Here is a 26,904-nt window from a genome sequence, read left to right on the forward strand (position 1 = left end):
TTCCGATTTACGATATTTCTCCTCTCATTATCTGCAAGGTTGTTAAAATGATCCTTCAGCTAATTTAGGCCTGCAAATGTGGTGTTAGTTTGACAGGGTTGGATTTAAGTTTGGCCCGCTGTTGTGCGTGTTGAGATTTGGGATTACATTTTAGCACATATCTACACGCTGATCTCAGAGATTAGGGCATCTGTAATTACTTGTGCGTGAGCCAATGCGGCGGTGTAAATAGCGGGTAGTAAAGACGAGAGCGAAACACTAAACAATCTCCCATATCCGAAGTGAGGTCATCTCTGGCATTCATTTATTCGGTGCTGTGATATCATCCTCCCTTTCATGAGGTGCAGGGAGATACACAACTCAAGGTCAGGAGTTGAGTCGCTCACCTATCCTGCCAGCTGCACGGATAGATGTCTTAGCTGCAGTTGTTCTGTAGTTCAAAAGGGTTTGGATCACTTCTCGGGGCCCATCATTTTTATTTATTTATTTATTTATTATAGCGCAGATGTATTATTGCAAAGATCCTTAGATGGAGCTTTCAAAAATGTTGTGCTTGTGAAGGGATTTAGCCACACCTCTACACTGCTTTGATAATAAACTACTGACACCTTTTTTTGTCTTCCTTCAAACTTGTGTAGCATTGTGAAACAACATTTGTACACACACACACTCACATCAAAATTTAAGAATAAAAAATAAAGTTTTAGCTATGTAAAGCTTTTTATGTAGTACATATATACACTATGTAACGTTTAATTTGTCTACAAAATTACTTTAAAGACTTAGTTTAGATTTAGTTTTAACCTTATTAAAGGTCAATTTAGGTCAACTGGTTTTGTACAGTTATATACAATTGTTTGCAAACATGTGTTTGTATATTGTGTGTTCTTTAGACACTGCTCACATATTTACATTTACTGTACTTAATAAGAATGTATTCAAACAAGTTTAGGAAGGACTGTATGTACCAATGCAGTCTGATTTGCATGCTAAATCTATAATATTGAAAGATATGCACCATGGACGTTTGATCTACAACATATAATATGTTTTCTTAAAACAGTAGCGGTTTCCAGAAAGTGTGTAACTACTAATGGCCATGATGCATTTAATAAGAGATAATGTCCCATCACCTAATCAGATAAGCCTTTAGCAAGCAAGAGCATGCTTATTAATTTGTCTTGTCTTGGCAAAGTTGAAGTCAGTTATGCTACGAATTAAATTAACTTAATTAAAGCTTCAGGATTTTTTTTTCTTAGTTGGGTTTGATTTAAATAAGATACATTGCTTTGGCCATCTTTTTTTACCTCTAATAGAAATCGGTTTGTTGCAGACTGGTTGGGTAACTGTAATTTTACAAGAAAACCAAACCACTATCTTTGGGCACTGAATCGGCCAACTGAGGGCATTGCCACTGGTGGTTTCCATCTGTATGTGAATACCTTTTGATATAATAACTGATTTTGTCAGCTTGCCACTGTTTTTATCAAGGCTCACGTCGTGGCATGCTGCCAGTTTAAGAGCTTGTAAAATGCAAACACTCATTGACTAGAGGTGTCAAACAACTGCAGCATTTCTCAGAAACAGGGTTTAGCATATTGGGAAAACATTTTTTTTAGCAAAAGACAGAAAGATGTTTTGGAGAAAAACATTGAGGATTAGTTGAAATGAAAAACTTTTGCAAAGTTAGTGCGAAAATATCCTCTGGTGGTGAATGCTAGTTGTATTTACATTATTTAAGCAGCATTATGACTGTTTTTGTACATGCACTTTCATGTAAATTTAAACAAAAAATCTTCAGAAAATTCAGTGGACCTACATGCCAACTTAAAGTTCGCACTACTCATTCTGTCTTATTAGTATTATTATTGTACATTTATAGTCACACTATCAAAACTAAAGTTTGATGAAAATATGGGAATTACTCTATTTATGTAGTGACTTAAAGTCTCTAAAAAGCTCTAACACAAGCCTGCACACTTTTTAGAATTCTCTATGTATGCTGGTCACACAGGGTAGTGCTGGGCTCTTATCTGCGGTCTTGCCAAAAACAAGAAAGAGATTTATATGTAGACACGTTTATGTTTTTCTCATAAAGCTAGACGTCATAATCAAGAAAGTCTTCTCGCACGCACGCACACGCACACACAGTGATGTTTTAATGTCACGCATGTTGTCATAAACATTAGACACCATAATCAAGCGGTGTTAATGTATCTGCGCTTCAGCACCAAGTGCAAACTGTATTACATTATCGAGTAAACAGAGCACGAGTCGTTCCGTAAAATGCATGTAAAATGCGACAATTCCAGGGGTGAGCAGTTCGAGAATATGTGTTTCGTCATATCATAGGCAGTCGAAGAAGGACGGGGGTTTGAAAGATCCGTGCGCATTTAACCCTCGGGGCAAACTCACCTCTCCCTTCCCTTTCGCAAACATCAGCAAAATATCAATCTGACCAATGGCTTTATTCGGGGCTGCGCTTTGCGAACAGAACACTCTGTACAAAACACACACTTACTCCAGCCTCAAGTGCGCCGAAAGCCATTCTTAGTGGCTACAGTAAGTGGTGTGTTTTTCTTAATAGTTATCTGATTGGACAAACCAAATGTCAGTATCTTGGCTTTTTTTCCCTCTGCATGGGACGTGTCCTTGTTTTTCTGAATCGGAGTAGGCAGAGATACGCAGGTTGTGGAAACGCTGCAATTAGCGCGCAACGTGTTGCACGTTCAACAATAAATACAAACGGTGCGCAAAAAGTTATATTATGCGCATAATGTTAAAAGATCACGTGTTTGTCCTAAAATATAGCAGCGTCATGTCCAACTTGAATGCGATCGCGCGCTCTATCTTATATCTTGGTACGAATTTGAGTGAGGGCGTGTGGGTTTTCCAATCATTTTCTACTTGCGCGAGTTGATAACAGCGTTTCCACTGGATACATTGTTTTTTTAAACAAATGCGTATATCATAAACATCTTTCCAGACGGTGCATGCAGTTTTAAGCTCTTTCTGAAAACATATGAGGTGTTAGTTGAGTTGAGTTATTATAATGTAATAATTACTAGTATATTGTATTCATATTTATGTGATAATTTGCCATCTACAGGGTATATTTTTGGTAAATATATTTAAATGAGAGATTTAGTGGCAGTACATATTAAATGTTACATATCATCTTATGCAACTTCCCTAATGGCGTATGGAGTCTTTAAATTATTTTCCTTTTTGTAACACATTATTTGTTCTGCCTTAAGGAGATTGGAATTCACTTTATTATTGCCTGGGGCACTTTAAATGAAATAATACATGTGATGGAATTTATGTGTTTGTGTGCGCAGGTGCTTGTGTGACTACACAGCTAAATTAATGCTTTGAATGGAGAATGTGGTACACGTTAACCCAACACCTACAAGTGGTGTATTTATCACCTATAAAATTGTTTTTTAACATAATCTTAAAACTGGTGTGGTGCATATGATTCAAGCATTGTATTCAAAATACACCTCAGGAGTTTATAGTAAATATGTTGCAATTCATAATAAAAAATCTGATCTGGGTATTCATTTCATTATGGTTTAATCATCTCATTTAACAAGCAGTACACAAATCCACATCAAATTATTTAAAGGCTCAGTTTTCAACCTTGCACAAATTTTAAAATGTGAAAAAAACATGTATAAAAAAGTACAGAAAATGCACAAATGCCACTTTGGATAGTCATAAACAACAAAAAGCTTGACATAAATAAGTTAGTATAATTTTCTCAGTGTTTTTTTTCCTTTTCTCTTCTTAACAAAGCAGTTTGCACATATACACTTCAAAGTTTTACACACATGCAGTGTAACGTCTTATTTTATTTTTTTCTGCTGTAGGTTTGTACATAATTTTGTTCATAGTGCCATGTCATGTTCAACATGAAAGCCAAATATATTGTGAAGAAACTGGCTTCATGGACTAATGTTCTTAATTATATGGCCCAGTGTTAAAGAAAAAAAAAAGAAAAAGTAAAACAAAATACAAATATATATTTTACATAAACAATATGCTACACAGCAATTAATAGAAATACATACAGTTTACTTAAGGAAATTAATTGGTCATTACTTTTTTTGTATGTGTATCAGTAGGATTTGTAGTTGATGACAACGTATAAGATTAAGCCAAAATACTGAAATAAATTAAAATTAAACAAAATTAAAATAGTGGATAAACCCAGGGAAATAATAATACTGTAAAAAACTTTGAAAACCTTAATACCACATTTGGAGTACCAACCCCTTCAGAGAAAAATAACCCACCACAAATGTGCCGTTATTTTGGCAAATACATTAATTCACTGTTTATTTTTGTATGGCAAATATCAAAATTTATATTTTTGTGTCAGTTTAGCCATATCACAGAAAAAAAACATTTTTTTCAGACAGTGACACATTTATGCAAATGGTTAAATAATGCTGGTGTTCAGCACAGAATAAGGTGTATTTTTTCCTTTAACATCCTGAGCCAGGCAAACTGAGACAATGGGACTGTATAGCCTAATTAAAAGGAAATAGTGTGTGTGTGTGTGTGTGTGTGTGTATGAGATAATGTGAGTGTATTTATATATTTACTTAAAAGGGATCATTTTGGGGAGACGTTTTGAAAACTGCACAGCAATTCTTCAAGTCAAACGCACTCTTTAATAAATGATTGTGTTTTTTAATCTTAATATTACATTTAAATCTGCTACATATAAAATGAAAGTATATACATAGGTAGTAAAACAACAAATGAAGCAACTCCAATTGCACACTGCTACAATGTCTGCTTTTGAGGCAAATATATTCTGTTGAGTGCCAAAACTTTAGTGTAAAATTCAGTGCTTATACAGCCATTCCAGGGCTTAATTTGTATTTTTTTCAACTGCTATCCCTGTTTACTTCATAAAGCTCTTGAAGTATTTGATGGAGAATATAGGCTTCTTCATCTCTGTAAGGAAAAAGAAAAAAATATTATTTGAAAAGGAAATAAAATGATGCACGTGTGTGTGTGTGTGTGTGTGTGTGTGTGTGTGTGTGTGTGTGTGTGTGTGTGTGTGCAAAAACACAATGCATACAATACAATATCTAGAACACTCGTGATGAATTCAAATCAGTTTACAAACTCGCATAAAACTCGTTTCAGCAAACGCCGAAGCTTAAAAAAAGTACAAGAAACGCGTTGCGAATTAGACATGAGGAATTTTCTGCGCAAGTATATGCCTGCATTTTGAACCCGGGCCCCCTCCCACGCGCAAACCCGCACGAGCCAGTACGCCCTACAAGAGACCTGCTGACGTGTTACTACAATGTTGTGCATTTGAAAGACATCTGACTTCACTGTCACCTTTGCAAAGTTAGAATGTCCAAACACTTCTTTGTTTTTACCCAACCCAAGATCACACGTGAATGCCACTCGTTCATCTCAGTGGGATTGCCAAAACGTTAAGGAATAAACATTGGACAAACTTTGTTTTTACGGGAAGAACACGGTGACACACTAATGCATGTCACGGGTCGCAAAATAACAATTGCAATGCAACTTGTTCTTTGTAGTAGGTCGTTTGTTTTGTGTAACTTTGTCGCGTAATTTATAAATTCAACTCACCTTTTCCATAAAGACTTGTTTACGTCTTTGGGTCCGATTTGCTGGGCGCCTGTTCCACCGAATGTGTCGTATCTGGACAGCGGTTCGCCTCTGTCGTCTGGACGTTGTGTCTTTTACTTTGGCAAGGAGGATCTATTGAAAGAATGCATTTGATGTTAGAAAACCGAAAGGTGCCGAAAAAAATATGTAGGCAATATGAGCTGAAGTTCGTTCTGTCTTCACTGAGCATATTAGTTTCAGCACTGTGATGCGTGACTTAAAAAACAATGGTTGTCCTCTCCGAGATCACCGAATTACGGGGTGATCATTTGTTATTATGCCATTATCTGCGACTGATTTTCGAAACGGAATCAGACGTAATAACCGGTTGTCACGAGCTTGCAAACATTTACCCTGATCCTCTGTCGACGGTCTTTTTCTCGGCGTGGTAAGTGCCGTTCGGCAATCCGACTCACTCCCAGTCTCTGAGTTTTCAGGTCCCCCTTGTCCGTTCTCCACGGAGGGAGTTGTCAACAAATAATTCTTATTCCCGTTATGGTCCACTGTCCCGGTAGAGGTAGCCCGTTTTACGTGATGCGGTCTGGTGTAAAAATCCGGCAGGTCTTTACCATCCACCTCTTGCCACTCGTACTTGCCCAGCGCGAGCGGTTCGTTTTTGGCAAAATCGAAATTCCACTTTTCCTTGGATGCTTCCTCGATATCCCGCATTTGCTCCCTAACATCCCTTCCGAACACTTCGCGATCCACGGACCCGAAAAGATTTCTGCACACCGGAGGTCTGGTGCTGTCCGGCTGTCTGGCGTCCACCCTGTCCAGCGGCGGACTTCCATTAGAGACGCGCACTTTTGACATTTTTTCACATGAAACTTTGCCCAAGAACCGTACTTGCAATCGAGCCAAACGCACAAACTAAAAGCAATCGCTCCCAAAGCCGAACGAATCACAAAGTGAACCAGATGCACGCATAACAAAGGCGTAAAAATGCACGTAGAAGGGTAACGAAAGCGCGCAGGAAGAAATACTCGTGAGCGCTCGTCAAAACAGCGCGCGGCACCGAGAGGCGCTCCGATCCCGTCTCGTAGTAATTCCGAAGAAAAACAGACAAGTCATTCGAGTAGGCGAGTACCCAATATGGCGATTTCAAGTAAACGGGGAGGAAAAAAATTGACAGCGAAGGCTATTTAAACAGAAGACGAATTTCATTGGCTGGGGAGCGAAGGACACCGCCCACCGCTGAAAGAGCGTACGGATGTTGAAAACGCGCACCGTTTGATTGACAGCAGAGGCTATTTAAACAGAAGAAGCTTTTCATTGGCTGTTGGAAATAGGTTCCACCCACTTGTGGAAAAATTATACAAACACTCGAGGCGCGAGCTCCCTGCAGTTAGCGATCTCGCACTGTGGTACATCTAAAATGAAATACATAAACCGGACACTATTACAAAATATCGACACTGCAGGTAATTCATTGTGTTTCATACACGCAGTGTTAAAAAAACAAACTAATGTGACAGAATTTCACGGGTCCATTCAGACATTTCTATATTTGAGCTTTAAACTATGTCACTAAACCCTGGTGTGATTTGCTATTTCCCTGCCAAGTATGAGGTCATAGTTGGCAGACGGCTTATCTCTGGCAGACTTTGGCATTAAGAATAATAAGTAGCTGAAATCTTCCACACAGGCTGTTTCTTTTCAAGAGTCTACAACTGTGTGCGCAAACGTACGTTTATGATTAAAGCACTACATAGGCCTATATGTGGCCTTTATTGCATTTCTTGTAACATTGTTTCAAATGGTTATTATGACATCATAAGAATAAATATAAAACGTTGCAAAAGATATGTAAGGTTTGTTCGGTTACAAATAAATGTTTGCAGAAATATTTGTCATTTTACAATACGTAATGTGTAATAGCGGGAGTTTTTCACATATGTTTATTCCGTGTGCATTTGCATACGTGTGCAGTTTAGGTCGTTTTGATTTTTAGGTAATGTTGTACTTTGCATCTTTTCCTTTTTTCTGTATTCGAGGGCGACACTGAAAGTTGTAAGTCGCATTTTTTTAAACAAACATGACTTTACTGCCATCTAGTGATAACCCAAAGTCAAAAATAAACTACATACATTGTGCGTCTGCGAGTTTTTAAATCGTCACCACAATGTTTACTGAAATGTTATGCAAACATCTTAAGCTAATGTCAAATAAGATGGCGTTAACAAATGACATCTCTTAAGTACATTACTTTTACATGTATAGTCATCGGCAGTATAGCAGAAAGCTGATTGGCTAATACTCGCTGCCATCATCGATTTGATTGGTTTGTGTAATACTGTCAGGTCCAGGGCCAATCAGAGTTACAGGAAGGCGGGTCGATTGGCAGAGAGAGTCGATTCAAAACAATGGCGGAGGTAGATCCAGATAACCTCCCTGTCTAGCGCTGAGAGTTTCGCAGCTGAAACATAAGCGAAAGTATCTATGAGAAGTGGAGGAATTAAATACTTGCCTGGAAAGTGTCAACAGCACAATTAGTCGGTGAGTGTTCTCCGTCAGTTACGGTGGTCTGTCAGATGTGCGACAGAAATCGTCTCAGTTATTCACACACCCCAAGCATCTCCTGAGGCAGATCATGTAATAGCAGTTAATCACCTCAATGATATATGCTGCATGTTTGTTAATAAATAATAATACGTTTACATTGATTTATTTAGACACTTTTATCGAAAGCATTTAACATTTTGTCAAATACTTGTAGAATATACAAATGTTTAGGAGTTATTGTATTATTTGTTTATGAAGGCCAGACATATGTATACGCATTAAAGGGATACTTCAGCCATGAATCAAAATGTACAAACAAAAATATGTGGTATTGACTGCAGTATTCTTAAAGAAGAAAGTCATATTCAGTTAGGATGCCTTGAGGGTTAGTAAAATATGGGAAATTTTTGTTTCTTTGCTGAAGTTTCCCTTTAAGAGAGACTGCCCGAACGATAGTGCTAAAATATGAAGAACTTAATCAACTATGTGTTTAACTTAAGACTCACCATTAAGCTATATACAGTTGAGGTCAAACGTTTACACCCGTTTACACAAAGCAGAAATTCTGAAAATTAAGGCTTATTTTCAAGGTTTAAGATTCTGCATGGGGATGTAAACTTTTGACCTCAACTGTAAAACTGTAAAAAGATTTATTTTCCAGTAACAAAAACGGTAAATGCATGGCTTGAACTGAATTAAGGAATCACCATGTGTAGGGTCAGCATAGAGTTGACACATTGTTACAATTTGGAGACAATGACATTTAAACTGAACTTAATATAACTGTCACTGTGGCAGAAAGGATCCACTTTGCCAAACACCCCACCTCGAAACCCAGTAACAAATAAAAATAAATAACATTTATGAAATGTATTGTCAGACATCCCACTGAGGTCAAAACATAGGGAAATACGTATAATTCTTTTTTTTAAATGACTATTAGAATCTGTTTCGTTCCTGCCAAAATTGTGACTGAACAAATCAATGCAGTGCTGTCGCAAGTGAAGCTTTCATCTGTATCATAAGTTTGAGGGCTCTTTAACATGTCTTATGAAGGTATTGAGAAAAATATTAAATGCTGACTCCAGTGTGTCAGAGGTATGAGAAGTGGCACTGAAGCCTAACTTGTTTGAATGTTCTGACATTTCTTATGTGTTGCAGGAGACCTGCAATGGCCCTAGATCAAGAGCCCAGGGTGTTGACCTGCATGCGAATGGTGGTAAAGAGTGGAGGAGGAGCCTGAGCCAAGGGGTTGTTGCAGCACCAAGAGGAGGAGCCTGACACCAGGGAGGAGAAGCAGCACCTTGGAGGAGGTAAGTATAGTCAATAGGTGTGTTTGACTTCATGCGGCTTCGCAAGAACCGATTGGCAGATGACATCACATTACCGCAAGAGAGGTATTTTAATTTCTCTCACTGTACTGATATGTCATCCGCTGATGGGTTCGAGCGGGGCCGAATGGAGGGGGTGGTTCGGTTAAAATTTTTTTAGGGTCATTATTTTTTTTTTTCGCAAACAATATTGATATTTGCCGCATAACCCCCTGTTTACACATTCCGGAATCTCGGGGAGACACACGCTCCGGTGTTTCCCCCCTTCTATGGGTACCCTTTTATGGAGTACGTACTTCACACATGGGTGAGCCACCCTGCATGTTACGGATTACGGCGAAGATGTGCAGGTCAGCCATCTGGCCTTGAACCCTGAACCTTCTGGTTCAGGGTCTGTGCTCATACCCTATGAGCCACTGAGACCTGCACACTTGAGACAGTTCTCCAGGCGTGTTCGTCTTGCGCTTTACATTTAGAAACATGGTGAAAATGTAGAACCATGCAAACTCTTAACAACCTGGCCTTGAACCCCAAACCACCTGATCCTCTGTCAGTTCTCTTACCACTGAGCCACTGGGACCTGCACACTTGAGACAGTTCTCCAGGCGTGTTAGTCTTGTGCTTTACGTTTTAGATACATGGGGAAAATGCAGAAGCATGCAAACTCTTAACAACCTGGACTTGAACCCAGAACCTCCTGGTCCTCCGTCAGTGCTCTTACCACTGAGCCACTGTGACCTGCACACTTGAAACAGTTCTCCAGGCGTGTTCGTCTTGCGCTTTACGTTTTAGATACATGGGGAAAATGCTGAGAGTTCTACCACTAAGCCATTGCGGCATTGGAACGTCGACATACAAATCCCTTCATTGTCTCATATTCCTAAAGAACCTTAAATGTATAAAGATAAAATTACCAAGAGAATTGTGAAACATGTGCAGGACTCAGTGGCTCAGTGGTATGAGCACTAACACTAGACCAGAAGGTCCAGTGTTCAAAGCCTGGAGGCTACCCTGCACATGTATGCTGGAGGGTGGAGCAGAAACAAGAGGAGGAGCCTGATGACAAGAAGGTAGAGTATCAAGACAGGGCCAGGTAGTTAGGGAGAGAGAAGAGAAGGAGGGAAAGAGACGGGGCCAGACAGAGGAGAAGATGGAAAGCTAGAAGGAGACAGGGCCAGACAGAGTGGTGTGGAGATGGAGGTAGAGAGAAAGGGCCAGAGAGGTATGGAAAGGAAAGGGAGGGAGAGAGACAGGGCCAGAGAGAAAGGGACAGGGCCAGAGAGAAAGGGACAGGGCCAGATAGAAGGTAGGGAAAGAGAAAGAAGGACAGGGCCAGAAAGAGAGGTAGGCAGAGAGAAAGAGACAGGGCCAGACAGAAGGTAGGGAAAGAGAAAGAGACAGGGCCAGAAGGTAGGGAGAGTGAAAGGGCTGGAGAGAGAAAGGGACAAGGGTCAGGTAGGGAAAGAGAAAGAAGGACAGGGCCAGAAAGAGAGGTAGGCAGAGAGAAAGGGCCAGACGGTAGGGAGAGTGACAGAGAGGTGGCCCCAGGTAGGGAAAGAGAAAGAGAGACAGAAGGTAGGGAAAGGGGAAAAGAAGGACAGGGCCAGAAGGTAGGGAGAGTGAAAGGGCTGGAGAGAGAAAGGGTCAGGTAGGGAAAGAGAAAGAAGGACAGGGCCAGAAAGAGAGGTAGGCAGAGAGAAAGGGCCAAGGGTATGTAGAAGGAAGTCTGTCTGCCTTTCTCTCCCCCACCTCCTGTCTCTCTTTCTCTCCCCCACCTCCTGTCTCTTTCTCTAGCTTCTGTCTGGCCCTCTTTCTCTACCTGTCCTTGTCCCTCTCCCTACCTTCTGGCCCTTTCCCTACCTGTCCTTGTCCCTCTCCGGCCCTTTCACTCTCCCTACCTTCTGGCCCTATCTCTTTCTCTACCTCTCTTTCTGGGCCTGTCCCTCTTTCTCTTTCCCTACCTCTCTTTCTGGCCCTGTCCCTCTTTCTCTTTCCCTTTCCCTACCTGTCCTTGTCCCTTTCTCTCTCCCTACCTTCTGGCTTTGTCTCTTTCTCTTTCCCTACCTTTTGTCTGGCCCTGTCTCTTTCTCTCTGCCTACCTCTCTTTCTGGCCCTGTCCTTCTTTCTCTTTCCCTACCTTCTGTCTGGCCCTGTCTCTCTTTCTCTTTCCCTACCTTCTGGCCCTGTCTCTTTCTCTTTCCCTACCTCTCTTTCTGGCCCTGTCACTCTTTCTCTTTCCCTACCTCTCTTTCTGGCCCTGTCACTCTTTCTCTTTCCCTACCTCTCTGTCTGCGTTCTCTATCTACCTCTCCATGTTCCTCTGCCCTGTCACTTTCTCTCTCCCTACCTGTCCCTCTGCATGTCTGGCCCTGTCTCTTTCTCTACCCTGTCTCTGTCCCTCTACATTCTCTTCTCTCTACCTCAACTTACCTCTCTTGATACTCCAGCTCCTTTTCATCAGTCTCCTCCTCTTGCTTCTGCTCCACCCTCCAGCGTACATGTGCAGGGTAGCCACCAGGCTTTGAACACTGGACCTTCTGGTCTAGTGTTAGTGCTCATACCACTGAGCCACTGAGTCCTGCACATGTTTGACAGTTCTCTTGGTAATTTTATCGTTTGTTTTCTAAGTTGCTGCATAAGAAAGCTCTTTATCACACCCTCCTGTGTTCTTGCGGAAGGTCTACCACCAGGCTTTGAACACTGGACCTTCTGAGCTGGTGTTAGCGCTCATACCACTGAGCCACTGTGTCCTGCACATGTCTGACAGTTCTCTTGGTAATTGTATCTTTTGTTTTCTTCGTTGCTGCATAAGAAAGCTCTTCATCACACCGTCCTGTGTTCTTTCGGCAGGTCAACTACAGGGCTTTGAACACAGGACCTTCTGAGCTGGTGTTAGCGTTCATACCACTGAGCCACTGTGTCCTGCACATTTCTGACAGTTCTCTTGGTAATTGTATCTTTTGTTTTCTCCGTTGCTGCATAAGAAAGCTCTTCATCACACCGTCCTGTGTTCTTTCGGCAGGTCAACTACAGGGCTTTGAACACAGGACCTTCTGAGCTGGTGTTAGCGCTCATACCACTGAGCCACTGTGTCCTGCACATTTCTGACAGTTCTCTTGGTAATTGTATCTTTTGTTTTCTCCGTTGCTGCATAAGAAAGCTCTTCATCACAACGTCCTGTGTTCTTTCGGCAGGTCAACTACAGGGCTTTGAACACAGGACCTTCTGAGCTGGTGTTAGTGCTCATACCACTGAGCCACTGTGTCCTGCACATTTCTGACAGTTCTCTTGGTAATTGTATCTTTTATTTTCTTCGTTGCTGCATAAGAAAGCTCTTCATCACACCGTCCTGTGTTCTTTCGGCAGGTCAACTACAGGGCTTTGAACACAGTACCTTCTGGTCTAGTGTTAGTGCTCATACCACTATCTTTTGTTTTCTACGTTGCTGCATAAGAAAGCTCTTTCTCAATCCCTCCTGTGTTCTTGCGGAAGGTTCCAGAAAGCCCTTTACATTTTAAGACTCATTTTAGCTTTTCCATTCCAGGAAGACATGGAGCATTTCTTCTTTTTAAGAGTCTTAATGTCTAAGTGTTTTTATTTCTGTTGCAATTATGCATATACTATACATCTTATAAAATGTTTAAAATATGTTCAGTTTAAGTGCGTTTGTTGAAATGTTGGTTCATATAAGAAATGCAGGACTTTATTTTCTATTTATTTGAATTCTGAAAAATAATGTATATTTGCCATTAAACGTCTATACAAACTGAACAGTTATTGATTATTTATATATGAATAATGAACATCAAGTAAAAAATTTAATTCTGACAAAATAAAGTATATTTTACATTGAAAGTAATAGTTTGTGTCCACTGCCCAGGTGTTTGTTTCAAAATGAACAGATATTGATTATGTAGATATTATGAACACTACCCAAATATTACATCTAGCACAATGCAAATAATAATAACTACATAAAAATGATATTTCATGCATTTTGAGATATTGTACATAAATCACCTAAATCCATGCGAAAATAAGAACATAAGCTACAAAAACAGTTGGGAGCGCGATCTGCGCTAAACCATATATGGTTCGCCTTCATTTCCGGCCTGAGACTGGTGGTCTGGATCGTGTGTCCTGAAACGTGTGGTGTTGCAGGCCTCTCCGTGCACGTCCGTTAGACAAGAAAAATACCTTTTCGTATACTGATACTTACCTGTTATGTTAGGTCCCACGAGTCATTTGTGATGTATCACCGTTTTTCTTGAGTTACGATTAACGCAACGTTAAGTGTCAGAGAAAAAATGCGAATGTAAATAACTCATTAAACATTTACTGTAACACACACAACGTGACATTTGTCAAATAAAGCTCGGTTCTTCAAGTACATAAACAAAACATACTTTCTGTAAACTGTTAAACTAGCAAACTGTGCCTGCGTCGTAAGTTCTGTCACTACTTCGTGATGGCACGCGTCTGCGGTCCGTTATGACGTGCGCCCATGAAACATTGTTTTTTGATGCGCGAGCGTGTACATTGTCGTTTAACAATTATTTCTCAACACTATAAACGTCTTTATAAACGATCAAAGTTTGTGGAGTAGAACATGAGGCTGCACAGCGAGGCTGAAAGTCACAGGTGTGGTGAATGCTGTAATTGCTGTTGCCATGGTTATCGTAACGTCTCTTGATTGGCTGACACGAGCACAAATCATCTGACAATGAAACAGAAGACAGGTTCGTATTTAAGGATTTATGGTTATTAATAATAATAATAGTAATAGTGAAAAATAGTTAATTTCAATTATTTTTATGGTCTCAACACTTGAGTGACTCAATGCTGTACATTATTCTGTCCAGAAGGCTAATAGATGTTTTGAAATGTGTCAAAACATTGCAATTTCTTTTGGTGTCATAGAAATCCTTTTACACACTTAAGATGTACAAAATTGTCACCTTGGAAATATGAGATTCAATCTTCATTCTGAGCCGTTTTAAGATATTGAGCCTCTTTAATAATAATAATAATTCATTTTATTTGTAATGCACTTTACATTTTAAGAAAATCTCAAAGTGCTACAAGAAAATACAAAATAAAATTTGAACAATAACAAACTAGACATTATAAAACTTTTTTAAAAGGTGTGTTTTTAGATCCTTTTTAAAACAATCGTTTTTAATATCTTTACATTTCAAGAACATTTCATGTAACAAAAATAATATGGGGAACAAGCAAAGAGCCCTTAGGGAGCAATTTAATTCTTCAATTCTTCTAAAATCGTGTTTTCATCTGGGTTAAGGTTCAGATTCAGATTTCACTTAAATTGCAAGGAATAGGTCCTCTTCCCGATTAAAATTAAAAAAATATTTTAATATAAACATCAGAGCCTAATAAAAATAATTTCAGAGGATGTCCGATGGCACAGATGCTTTTGCTTATGAACTCTTAGTCTCTTTCAAACTTAAAATGATTATTATAAAAAATAATATGAACCTTCGTCTAAAAAAGAATCACAGTCTGCTAATAATTACAAGCTTCTATCTCGGAAGCCATTCATTGAATCATTGTGTCATATGGCGCGAATATGTGTTTTTCTGTCTTTGGTGTTATAAGTTGCTCATGCATGTATTAGACATTTAAACTTAAAGTTTCTGAACAAAAGATGCATTCTATCTAAAAGTGAATGCTCACCCAGACCTGCCTGAAATGCCTCATGTAACCACACCCCCACAAATCTGCGTCAGTTCGTGGTTTGATTTGACTAAGACCGCACAAATGTATACGCAAGAACCTGATGTTCCAAATATGGTAAGAGGAGTTACATTTCTGTCACACGCATGCAGTTTTCGACCAATCACTACGCACTGGTTAACAATTATAGCACACCTCGCTTTTCAGATGGATGAGCTTGGTATTAAATTCAAGTACCCCAGAGTTCAGTTTGGACGATGGGGCGGTACGACACATTAGGTGGAACGACATGTGTCGCCCCGCCAACTTCAACTTGCATTGGTTCATTGGAACAGCTTATTGGTTTAGACAAGTGTGATGCTTTGGACAAGTTGAATGAGGAAGAAGACAACAGCGACAATTATAGAACCAACGATAATAAATGGAATGTTTCATTTAGTAAAAATGTCAACAATAAAGCAATTTTGGGGTTCCTAGCAAACATTAAAGAAAGTCATACGCACGAATACAAACAGTGTTCTGGTTACATCAAAAAGCTACCGCAACGAAAGTGATATTCGAGCAGTGTGGATATAGGCCTACTGTATGTATTTGTATATTGTATACTGTATGTAGGAATCTGCATTTGACAGCAACTTCTATGCCTAGTCACACAGCTCAATACTTTATGACACACACAAAAAGAGATGCAGAATCGAAATAGTTTAGTCGTTTATTATATTACTTGCGCTTTACATAATTGACAACACTGATATTGCAGGATAAGTTGTTAATACTGTACATGCATAGTTAACCGGATTTATGTATTCTTGTGGCTCAGTGGTAGATTACAAGGGAACACACACATTGGTAAAACGTACAGCTTGGACGCTATGGATTCTGCTAATGCATAAATGTAAATAATGTACATGTTTCCATTTTATAACAACACATATAAATAGGCATAGCATAGGGTCACAATGTTGTCAATAAATGTAATAAGCTGTAAAAGCTTTACACCGATAAGCTCTTTCTGATCATGAACCAATGAAAAGTGAAGTGGGCGGGAAATGTGTTGCCCCGCCCCATCGTCCAGACTGCACTCTGGGTCTAGTCCACGTGTTTCAGAGAGGCGGGGCAAAGAGGAGATACAAACATGCAAGGTATGTGGACAACACAGCATTAATGAACCTTGAATCGTGTGTAAACACTGCATTACATCTCAAACAAACGATAATATTAATTTTAGTCGTGTCATATGACCCCTTTAAAGCAAGTGTATAATAGTAAATAAACGCGGTTCGTTAGTGCCACATGCTAAACGTCAGTCAGTCACGAATTGACACATCCTCTGTCATACACACAAGAGAAGTGGTTTTGGCAATATTACTGTATTTGTCTCGATCAGCGCATGTGCTAACAAACTGCATATTTACAGAAGTATGATCATGTTGTTAAGTCTAAACAGTGACAGGTTTTGGGAAAAGTTTTATCGTGTATCTCCGATGTGTGCGCTCTCTAACTGGACCGGGTGCTGCAGCTCTCTCGCGCGGTTCCGCTTTTTTTGTTCCGATGACATCACGTTATTATATTTACTTATAACCTTTAAAATCGATTTATTTTTAATTGTGAATCGTTGTTGAATCGAACAAACATGTAGTCGTGCTGTTAATCGCCTCTGCTGGCACTGGCATTAGAGGTGAAAAGAAAGAGCAGGCTTTGGAAGAATGCCCAGCATCAGAAACCTAGAGGCCATGACAACATTGGCTGTTGAGGAGGTGAAGCCCCTTTCTCATCAGCTTTTGGCCAATGATGAGAGAGGATAAAAAAGCGTGAAGAACTGTCAGATCTATCAGTGTTACCAGATGTTTGTGTCCACGTCAGGTACGCGTGGGTCTGCTTTAGTTTGAAGTTCAGTGAGATGCATAAAATTTCATAATGGGTGACGTAAAACCTGTTACCATGCAAGGTACTTCGTGACTATCAGCATAAAATGAGGCCTTTGTAGGAGCTCTCATAAAAGCTGCAGAATTTTGCAGGCCCGCTTGCCTGGTGGTGTCATAAATAACGTGGTTATTTATCAAAACAATAATTATTTTAATTAGATAATTTGATTTTATATACAAATTTAAAGGGGGAGTTCACCCAAAAACCAAAATGATGTCATCATTTTCTCGCCTATTTGACATATTAAACCCGTATGACTTTCTTTCTTCTGCAGAACAAACAATATATTTTGAAGCATGATGGTAATCAAAAGTTTTGGTTGAGCTATCCCTTTAAGAGCAGCATTCCGTCCATGCGCGTTACCTTGCCAAGAGGGCTACAGCAGAAAACACTGCCGGCACTCTGACCTGTGGCTTTGGCATCTGCTCTCTCTCTTTCTCTCATACCCACACGGCTGGACCTGAGCCACTCGACCTGACGAGAGTGAGCCATTAAGTCACCTCCCTCAGAGAGACCGGCTGACAGGAACCATGCTTAGGCCAAGGTTCAGAAAGAGGCAGGAGAGAACAGATGATGGCTGCACAGCTGACTCAGACAAAATAAAAGCTAGAGGGACAGGTGTATTGGGATGACACTGGGGCTCTGGGCGGTCTGGGCAAGGCCAAGGTCGGAAGTCGCTTCACTCGGGACCTTAAAGACATTTGCAAGATGTAAACACTATTCCAGAGGCACTTCCGGTTTCATTTATTTGTGTAATTAAGGTTATTTTTTAAATCGTATATATATATATAAATATATATAAATATATATAATTAAAGTTGAAACCTTTTTGTTTACATTTTAAAAGTGGTTAATAATAATTTAAATATATCGTTGGTTGTAATGTGTTGTAATAAGTTGGTACGTATTGTCAGATATATGTGTGTAATTAGGATTTTCAAACTTTAAACTAGACAAACAAAACATTTTGAACATTTATCTTCTGTTGTGGTACTATTGATTTCATATTTACATGGCCTAAATAGCAGTAGAAGCAAAACAAACAACGGTTAGTTTAATTCAAATTTATATCTATAGACTATTTGTAAATGTAAACAATGCTTGTTCAGTTTTGACTCAAATAATGGTAAAACTAAATTCAAGCAAGAGAACATTTTGAATTGGATAAATTATTCTAGAAGATGTTATGAAATATGTGAAAACGAAGGGTAAAAAAACTAAAGCAGGAAGTGCTTCTGGACCAGCACTGTTTAAGTCTTCTTTCACAACATCAGTTTGATGGCATCCGGTAATCCGGTGGTTCTCAACCCTGGCCCGCGAGATACATTTTGTATGGAAATAGTGAAGGACATAGTTTAAACATTCGTGACATCATGCAGTGCGTGCAGGTGATGACGTTTGATGGTAAACATGGCTCTGTGTAGGCTACGGCTTAGTTATATTAAGTTTATGATCGCGCGTAGTTCCTGTCACTGTGGCAGAAAGGATCCACTTTGCCAAACACCCCACCTCAAAATCCAGTAACAAATAAAAATAAATAACATTTATGAAATGTATTGTCAGACATCCTACTGAGGTCAAAACATAGGGAAATACGTATAATTCTTTTTTTTAAATGATTATTAGAATCTGTTTCGTTCCTGCCAAAATAGTTACTGAACAAATCAATGCAGTGCTGTCGCAAGTGAAGCTTTCATCTGTATCATAAGTTTGAGGGCTCTTTAACATGTCTTATGAAGGTATTGAGAAAAATATGAAATGCTGACTCCAGTGGCTCAGAGGTATGAGAAGTGGCACTGAAGCCTGACTTGTTTGAGTGTTCTGACATTTCTTATGTGTTGCAGGAGACCTGCAATGGCCCTAGATCAAGAGCCCAGGGTGTTGACCTGCATGCGAATGGTGGTAAAGAGTGGAGGAGGAGCCTGAGCCAAGGGGTTGTTGCAGCACCAAGAGGAGGAGCCTGACCCCAGAAAGGAGGAGCCTGACACCAGGGAGGAGGAGCAGCACCTTGGAGGAGGTAAGTATAGTCAATAGGTGTGTTTGACTTCATGCGGCTTCGCAAGAACCGATTGGCAGATGACATCACATTACCGCAAGAGAGGGTTTTTAATTTCTCCCGCGGTACTGATATGTCATCCGCTGATTGGTTCGAGCGGCGCCGAATGGAGGGGGGTGGTTCAGTTAAATATTTTTTTAGGGTCATTAATTTTTTTTTTCCGCAAACAATATTGATATTTGGCACATAACCCCCTGTTTACACATTCCGGAATCTCGGGGAGACACACGCTCCGGTGTTTCCCCCCTTCTATGGGTACCCTTTTATGGAGTACGTACTTCACACATGGGTGAGCCACCCTGCATGTTACGGATTACGGCGAAGATGTGCAGGTCAGCCATCTGGCCTTGAACCCTGAACCTTCTGGTTCAGAGTCTGTGCTCATACCCTATGAGCCACTGAGACCTGCACACTTGAGACAGTTCTCCAGGCGTGTTCGTCTTGCGCTTTACGTTTTAGATACATGGGGAAAATGAAGAGGCATGGAACCTCTTAACAACCTGGCCTTGAACCCTGAACCACCTGATCCTCTGTCAGTGCTCTTACCACTGAGCCACTGGGATCTGCACACTTGAGACAGTTCTCCAGGCGTGTTCGTCTTGCGCTTTATGTTTTAGATACATGGGGAAAATTCCGAATGGAAGCTCTAGGGTTTGAACATGACCGTTCATGGACGAAGCATGAGTTCTACCACTAAGCCACTGCGGCATTGGAGCGTGGACTTTACTTTTTGGTAACAATCCCTTCCTTATTTAATATTCCTAAAGCACATTAAATGAAGTGGGATTCGAACCAGTACTTTCATTTGCAATGCACGAAAGTTCTAGCACTAAGCCACTGCCGCAGTGATTTGTCTAGGTAATTTTTTGGTAACAATCCCTGATTAATATTGGTAAAAAATACTAAAATGCTTTTGGGTTCAAACTTCAAGTTTCACATTCAAAGCACGAAAGTTCTCTTTCGAAAGATTATGTTAAAAAAAACATTTAATTTGACAGATGTTTTATTACAGATATCATCAATTCTTGGGGACTTGCAGAATTAAACTTCCAGCACTGTGAAAATAGTTGTCAGGTACTTACGTGAATTTTGAAGGAGATTTGAAGGGTTTACTTTTTGTAAGCTCTTTCAGCACTGGTTTGCTGAATCCTTTTTTTAGTTAGTTTAAGGTTATTTTATGTTAAGAAAGAATCTGACTCAAAACAGGAATCTTGACACAAATTGTGGGTTTTGAACCCCTGAATCAAACAACTTACAATGTCTTTTTTTCTCCCAAGATTCAAAGCAAGACTTTGAGAACTTTAGATCAGTAAGTTTGCAGTGTTTTCTATGCTAAAACAGTCACCTTTTGTCTCACATATATTCAGATCCTATGATCTCTCTCTCTCTCAGTTGCAGGCTTAGTGTGATATAATAAAGATATACAAATGATCCAGTAGTGTATGCCGCTAGCACAGGATCGGGCATATAGTCACCTCTAACAAAATAGTGTACAAATAAAATGTTTATTAAACTTATATTTTTAAGCACATCTGATTAATCTAGAAGCTGAACATTTTAGAAAAACGGTTTGAGAATCAACACAACATTTTTATATCTGAAAGGTTTTGTTTATTAGCGTCTTTTGTTTGTGGACCATGAGAAGCTGAACATTATGAAGAGGACGTCTTCTGGATGTTCTTTTTCTTAGCCATCTCAGCCTGAATCTGTTCTGGAAACTGATGGATGTGATCTCGCACACATGGCAAGCAAAAGCGTTTGGTGTAGAACAAGCTGCAGTCCTAAAAATAACAAGTGACATGAGATATGATTTGAAACGTTATTTATTATTAAACATTAGAGCAATTGCTATTAAAAAGAAAGCACATACCGCTCCAACACACACCGTCTTGCTGCACAAGCTGCATTTGGATCCTAAAACCAGGAACTTTTCTCTGTCTGGACTGAAGGGGTCTTTCATGCCATAACATTCTTCCAAAAGGCTGTGTGACAAGCGAAGATCATATTCAAATGAAGAAGACCCAGTCACGTTTAGATTATTTTGGGTTGGTCGGTGTTATAAATTTAAGACGCAGAAAATAGCATGCAAAGAATATTAAGTTACTTTTAAGTTTTTATACTTACACTATCGCTCTCGTGTTTGGTGGCTTCTGTCCGTAAAAAGTATACGGACTAGATAATCCACAGAGTTTACATTTAAATACGCCCAACGTGGATCCTTCGTTGAGGTCCATTCGTTTAAATGCTCATGTCTTGCAAACAAGCATACTTTGGTTTCATTAAAGCATCCTGTTTATTTTGAAAAAATTACGTTTTTTGTGGAAACGCCATGTTGGTATAACGTCCCTACGGTGCGCAAAGAAGGACACACGTATAACATAATTTATGTAAATACCTACAATAGCCACAAGAGGGCGACATCAGCGTAGTTAATTCACTCCGCACCACACATTCGTGTTCAACACTTATCTTTAAACTACATTCTCGTTAGGTTTAATGTAACGCTACATACTCCTTTTGAAATCCACAATTACTCCACAAAAATCCATATTTAAAAAAAAATATAAATTTAATGAAACAGAAATTAATTTATTACATTTTAACGATGATGATTAAAAGTGCATGTGTCAACAAGTTTGCTCTACCTGTAAAATATGTAAAGTAGTTTTTTCTTTGATTTAACTACAAAAGCATTCCTTTAAACCAGTAGGTCACCAATCAAGCACAGTTTCTAAAAACAGATCAGGGACCCGTTTCAGAAAGCAGGGTAAATGCAAACTCAGAGTAAGTTAACCCCAGATACTCAATGGGATACTCTGGGTTTTCAGTTTCAGAACGCGAGGTATATCAAACCCGTGACCGCGGGGTAAGTCAAGCCCGTTTCAGAAATCGAGGTATCTTATACTTAGAGTGAGTAACCTACTCTGAACCTAACCTGGTACGGAGCAGGTTTTATTTCCAAAAAACCCGAGGTTTGTTACAATCTCTGCGCCCTTTTAGAAGCACGAGCGGTGTTGAAGTTGCCTTCGCCGTTTGTTTTTTCATTTGTTTTCCTTAATCGCGCACAAGTTCATAACGCAGACATTAAAATGGCATGTCCGTTTATTCAGGAACCCGTAGATGAGGAAGCTGCATTCATTCGGAGAGAGTTACATTTACGTCAGGACAGAATATATGGTGAAGCCCCGTTTGGATTTTATTTGAGCGATACCGTTTTTCTTTACACTCCATTAAAAATATCCACAATCTGCTTCATCCTTACATCACAAACCTCACTCGTCGGGGTCGGGCTCTTACATCTGAGCAGATTCTCTGTATGGCTTTATGTTTCTTTGCTAATGGTAGCTTTCTATAGAACACGGGGGAAGCAGAACACGTTAGCAAGGCAACTGTATGCAGAGCAGTAAGAAAAGTGTGCATCGCTCTCAAGCACTTTTTATACATTTGTGTTAAGTTTCCTGTGAGAGCCTTCAAAGAGGAGTTTCATAGGATTGCAGTAGAATGGTGAACGTCTTTCTGAATTAGCCTGATCCAATAAATGTGGTCGTGCTGCCCCCTCTGGAAGTAAACTAATAATTCAAATACCCTTTAGGATTTCCCAATGTGATTGGGTGCACATGTAACCGGTCCCACTTGCCCCGCTCTGCGCAGTCTTCGAACCGACCTCGGTCCGAATGGGAGACGGGTGCTCTAACGGCAAGCCTAAAGACCGCAGTCTCTATCTCTATCTGTCGCTAGAGCGTCTCTGTTGGTCGGGGAGTGAGGCTTACACACTGCACAGCTCTTCAATAGCTGGCCTGCGTTACACATAGCTGGAGCAGGGGCAAGCATGGCCAGTTTTTTGTCTTCTAAAGCCAAGGTTCTCGGTTCTCATGTCCTCATAATTTCAAGGCCAGTTTATTAAATATATCGAACATTTCCCAGTCAGGCATCCTACTAGCAAGAGCATTTAAACTCGACTGAATGATGTTTTTATATTTCATTTTCAGCTGCTGCCATGTTCTTTTTATTGCAGAAGGATTGCACCTACATGACAAAAATCGTAGGTATATATATATATCTTACATGTAAATATATATATATACACATATATATATATAGTGCCTCCAATTCGATTGGCGAGAAATAAACGGAACGCTTTTTGTCACGTGGCGTTGCTATGGTGAATCGTGTTATCTTCACTCAATTGATGGTGGCTTTTTAAAGCCGCGTTGAACGCTCGTAACCTAGAGTAAACTTACTCAGAGTGGATTGAACTGATTGAAACCAGCTGTTCTGAAACAGAAAATTATCAGATTATCAGAGTAAATCAACTCAAAGAGTTCATATTTTAACTCCGTGTTGCTTGAACCTCCTTATTGAAACGGGTCCCTGATGTTTAGCATGTGATCATATCCAAACTATCCTGATAAAAAAAAAAAAAGTAGGAAAATGCAGACACTCATCCCGAATATCACCATTTAGTTTCTAAATTATTAATAATGAGCAGAAACCCATGAAGGTTTCCATGAGGCAAAGCAGCTGTGCACCCCAAGGACTTCCTTGCTAGACCCTCATTGTCTGAAACCAGGTCTGTAATCCACCTACTCAAATATTTCCTTTATCTCATATCTCTATAGATCTCCTGCAGCAGCGGATGAAGCGATGCGTCCTCCCGTATTCTTGATTTCCAGGACCAGTTCAGCGTGCTCCGTCACATGTTGATGCAAGTCGGCCAGTTTCTGTAGCAACTTGGGAAAGATTAATGCATTATCAGGGTGATTCACCGACAGGTGGAGCTGTAGAGCCTGAACTACGCTCTCCTGTATGGCCTCGATCTGTGACACGTTGCTCAGCCCCGGACGGTCTGTAGATAAAAGACATAATGTAAATAAAAATGTCCAAAAATATATATTAAAAGGTGTTTTCTGTTTTTTTTTGCTAATATAATCTATTTTTGGCATATCGGTTAAGGAAAAAGCAGCCCCTGTGGTTTGTGGAACCATTTGAGTTTCAGGTCACCGCAGCAAAGTCTCACTTACAGCGGCTCCTGGAGTCGACAGGGAAGGAAACTTTGGGTATTTTCTCAAGCCCTCAGGAGAAAAACTACCCAACTCAGTCTGACCATCATTATATAATGTCTTTCAAAAGCTGCTGGACTCCAGAGGTAGCAGAAAATGAAAAGTGTGCCGCAACTAGCCTACTTACTGTTAATGTCTTAAAATGGATAGTTTGCCCAAAAATGAAATTTCCTCATCACTTATGCACCCTCATGTCATTACAAACCTGTATGACTTTCTCTCTTCTCCAGAACACCAAAGATATTTTGAAGAATGTTAGTAATCTAACAACATTGACCCCCATTGACACGAATCCACTGAGGCATTTCTCAAAATATCTTCTTTTACCAAGAGTCTTATACAGATCTTGAACTACATGGGGGTGAATAAATGATGACAGAATTTTGTATTTTTGGTTAACCTATCCCTTTAAATTCATCTCACCTCCACAGCAGATAATAGCCGCCACAAACAGTGCCAGGTCGCTGTCGTCAAGCTCTAATGTGTTGAACTTCATGGCGAACTGAAATTTAGGCTCCATCATGTCACTGAAGGGTCTGCGCAGGCTCTTGAGAAACTCCCGAGTGATAAAGCCACTTCCCCGAGCTACCAGCAGCCCATCCTTGTTCATGCAAGATGCCAACAGTGTAAAAAGTGCCTCGTACACGCCGTACTTCAGCAGCGTGACCTGGTCATTGAGGTCCAGGGTGGCAAATCCAGGCACGGCTTTGGCAAACTCTGTCAGCTCCGTGACCGTCTCTACCGAGGCATATTGACAGAAGAGAAACAGCCGAGCTTCCACTTCTCTCTCCTGCAGATCTGAGGTGTCGCAGACTGTCATGTTACCCAGCAGTTGGGTGACCAGAGTCTGCTCGCCATGCCGGAGGGTGTCTAGGTCATGGATGACAAAGGGCTTAAATGAAGGACAGAGGAAACAGAGTCAGCATAAACTTATGTTTGATTTAAAAAGAAGAAAACAGAAAAACCTTTGGACAAATGCACTGCAAAAAACAACAACGAAGAAACAGATTTTGTAGCATGTTTTAAAACAATAACTTAGTTTAGTTCGTAGCGTTAGTAGTTAGTTATTGCCCAGCATCACTCTCACTCACCGGAGTGCTGGTCTTTCCCGTGAGAAAGACACGGGCTTTGGCTTTGTTCATGTGGAATTGTTTGAGGTAGGCTTCATGAATCAGCCTGACCAGACTCTTGGCATCAGGCTGCCGAGTCTCGTGTTCCTCCTTCCTGTCGATCACCTGCTCTGCTCTCAGCCTCTGTTTCTCAGACTGAGGCATACGCCCGAAACGAATGGCTGCGAGACAAACAGTTTTTAAATCGTCACCTAAACAATGTTTACTGAAATGTTATGCAAACATCTTAAGCTAATGTCAAATAAGATGGCGTTAACAAATAACAATTTTTAAGTACAATACCTTCACATTTATTGTCATCGGCAGTATAGCAGAAAGCTGATTGGCTAATACTCGCTGCCATCATCGATTTGATTGGTTTGTGTAATACTGTCAGGTCCAGGGCCAATCAGAGTTACAGGAAGGCGGGTCGATTGGCAGAGAGAGTCGATTCAAAACAATGGCGGAGGTAGATCCAGATAACCTCCCTGTCTAGCGCTGAGAGTTTCGCAGCTGAAACATAAGCGAAAGTATCTATGAGAAGTGGAGGAATTAAATACTTGCCTGGAAAGTGTCAACAGCACAATTAGTCGGTGAGTGTTCTCCGTCAGTTACGGTGGTCTGTCAGATGTGCGACAGAAATCGTCTCAGTTATTCACACACCCCAAGCATCTCCTGAGGCAGATCATGTAATAGCAGTTAATCACCTCAATGATATATGCTGCATGTTTGTTAATAAATAATAATACGTTTACATTTATTTATTTAGACGCTTTTATCGAAAGCATTTAACATTTTGTCAAAAAGCTAAACAATACTTGTAGAATATACAAATGTTTAGGAGTTATTGTATTATTTGTTTATGAAGGCCAGACATATGTATACGCATTAAAGGGATGAATCAAAATGTACAAACAAAAATATGTGGTATTGACTGCAGTATTCTTAAAGAAGAAAGTCATATTCAGTTAGGATGCCTTGAGGGTTAGTAAAATATGGGAAATTTTTGTTTCTTGGCTGAAGTTTCCCTTTAAGAGAGACTGTTTACGTCAAACGTTTACACCCCCTTGCAGAATCTGGACAAAGCAGACATTCTGAAAATTAAGGCTTATTTTCAAGGTTTAAGATTCTGCATGGGGATGTAAACTTTTCACCTCAACTGTAAAACAGTGAATAAATACATAAATCATCAATTTACTGAAATTATACTACTTGAACACAATGCACATTTCCTAATATTAAGCCTAAAATGTGTTTTAATGTGTACCTGAAGTGTACTTCGAGCAGTCGGGAAAGGGAATAAGAAATCATGTAAGCGGATGAGGTAAACTAGCGGATGAGAACATAAACTGAACTTAATACAACTGTCACTGTGGCATAAAGGATCCACTTTGCCAAACACCCCACCTCCAAACCCAGTCATAAATAAAAATAAATAACATTTATGAAATGTATTGTCAGACATCCCACTGAGGTCAAAACATAGGGAAATACGTATAATTCTTTTTTTTAAATGACTATTAGAATCTGTTTCGTTCCTGCCAAAATTGTTACTGAAC

The 26,904-nt window shown here is 39.9% G+C and overlaps 2 protein-coding genes, 2 long non-coding RNA genes and 1 pseudogene across 6 annotated transcripts; 2 read left to right on the top strand and 3 right to left on the bottom strand.

The window, feature by feature from the left end:
• Positions 1-3,555: 3,555 nt before the first annotated feature.
• On the bottom strand, positions 3,556-6,784 carry cdkn1ba (cyclin dependent kinase inhibitor 1Ba). Its single transcript, XM_079455287.1, has 3 exons — positions 6,021-6,784; positions 5,629-5,760; positions 3,556-4,971 (listed from the first exon to the last, which is right to left on the bottom strand). Exons 1-2 carry the CDS (start codon positions 6,478-6,480, stop codon positions 5,648-5,650), a joined length of 573 nt encoding a protein of 190 aa, XP_079311413.1. The 5' UTR covers positions 6,481-6,784; the 3' UTR covers positions 3,556-4,971; positions 5,629-5,647.
• Positions 6,785-7,967: 1,183 nt separating this feature from the next.
• On the top strand, positions 7,968-13,357 carry LOC306893032. Its single transcript, XR_013786524.1, has 6 exons — positions 7,968-8,163; positions 9,331-9,482; positions 12,351-12,447; positions 12,523-12,619; positions 12,695-12,791; positions 12,867-13,357. It is a non-coding gene; the product is annotated as an uncharacterized lncRNA (long non-coding RNA).
• A 2,943-nt stretch (positions 13,358-16,300) lies between these two features.
• LOC306893037 lies at positions 16,301-23,934 on the top strand. The gene is made up of 3 exons (XR_013786525.1): positions 16,301-16,336; positions 18,965-19,137; positions 23,796-23,934. It is a non-coding gene; the product is annotated as an uncharacterized lncRNA (long non-coding RNA).
• On the bottom strand, positions 19,510-23,114 carry cdpf1 (cysteine rich DPF motif domain containing 1). 2 transcript variants are annotated; one of them, XM_079454504.1, is made up of 3 exons: positions 21,301-23,114; positions 21,047-21,158; positions 19,510-20,949 (listed from the first exon to the last, which is right to left on the bottom strand). In XM_079454504.1, the coding sequence occupies exons 1-3, from the start codon at positions 21,408-21,410 to the stop codon at positions 20,872-20,874; spliced, it is 300 nt and encodes a 99-aa protein (XP_079310630.1). In that variant the 5' UTR covers positions 21,411-23,114; the 3' UTR covers positions 19,510-20,871. The 2 variants fall into 2 exon arrangements, with proteins under 2 accessions (XP_079310630.1, XP_079310629.1); XM_079454503.1 differs by having other exon boundaries at positions 19,510-20,957.
• LOC306893034 (peroxisome proliferator-activated receptor alpha-like) lies at positions 23,359-25,752 on the bottom strand (annotated as a pseudogene). Its single transcript, XR_013788355.1, has 4 exons — positions 25,649-25,752; positions 25,328-25,527; positions 24,660-25,128; positions 23,359-24,022 (listed from the first exon to the last, which is right to left on the bottom strand). The product of XR_013788355.1 is annotated as a peroxisome proliferator-activated receptor alpha-like (transcript).
• Between the last annotated feature and the right edge of the window lie 1,152 nt (positions 25,753-26,904).

This window comes from Barbatula barbatula (assembly GCF_947034865.1).
Source record: "Barbatula barbatula genome assembly, chromosome: 4".
NCBI lineage: Eukaryota > Metazoa > Chordata > Actinopteri > Cypriniformes > Nemacheilidae > Barbatula > Barbatula barbatula.

Bases quoted from the DNA above. Each gene is read 5' to 3' on its own strand.
- cdpf1 (XM_079454503.1), bottom strand. From the start codon at position 21,410: ATGGACCTCAACGAAGGATCCACGTTGGGCGTATTTAAATGTAAACTC. The intron at 21,159-21,300 runs GTAAGTATAAAA...CTTGTCACACAG, and splicing joins CCAAACACGAGAGCGATAGT to CCTTTTGGAAGAATGTTATG. The intron at 20,958-21,046 runs GTATGTGCTTTC...TGTTATTTTTAG, and splicing joins AGACGGTGTGTGTTGGAGCG to GACTGCAGCTTGTTCTACAC.
- cdkn1ba (XM_079455287.1), bottom strand. From the start codon at position 6,480: ATGTCAAAAGTGCGCGTCTCTAATGGAAGTCCGCCGCTGGACAGGGTG. The intron at 5,761-6,020 runs GTAAATGTTTGC...TTCTTTCAATAG, and splicing joins ACCGTCGACAGAGGATCAGG to ATCCTCCTTGCCAAAGTAAA.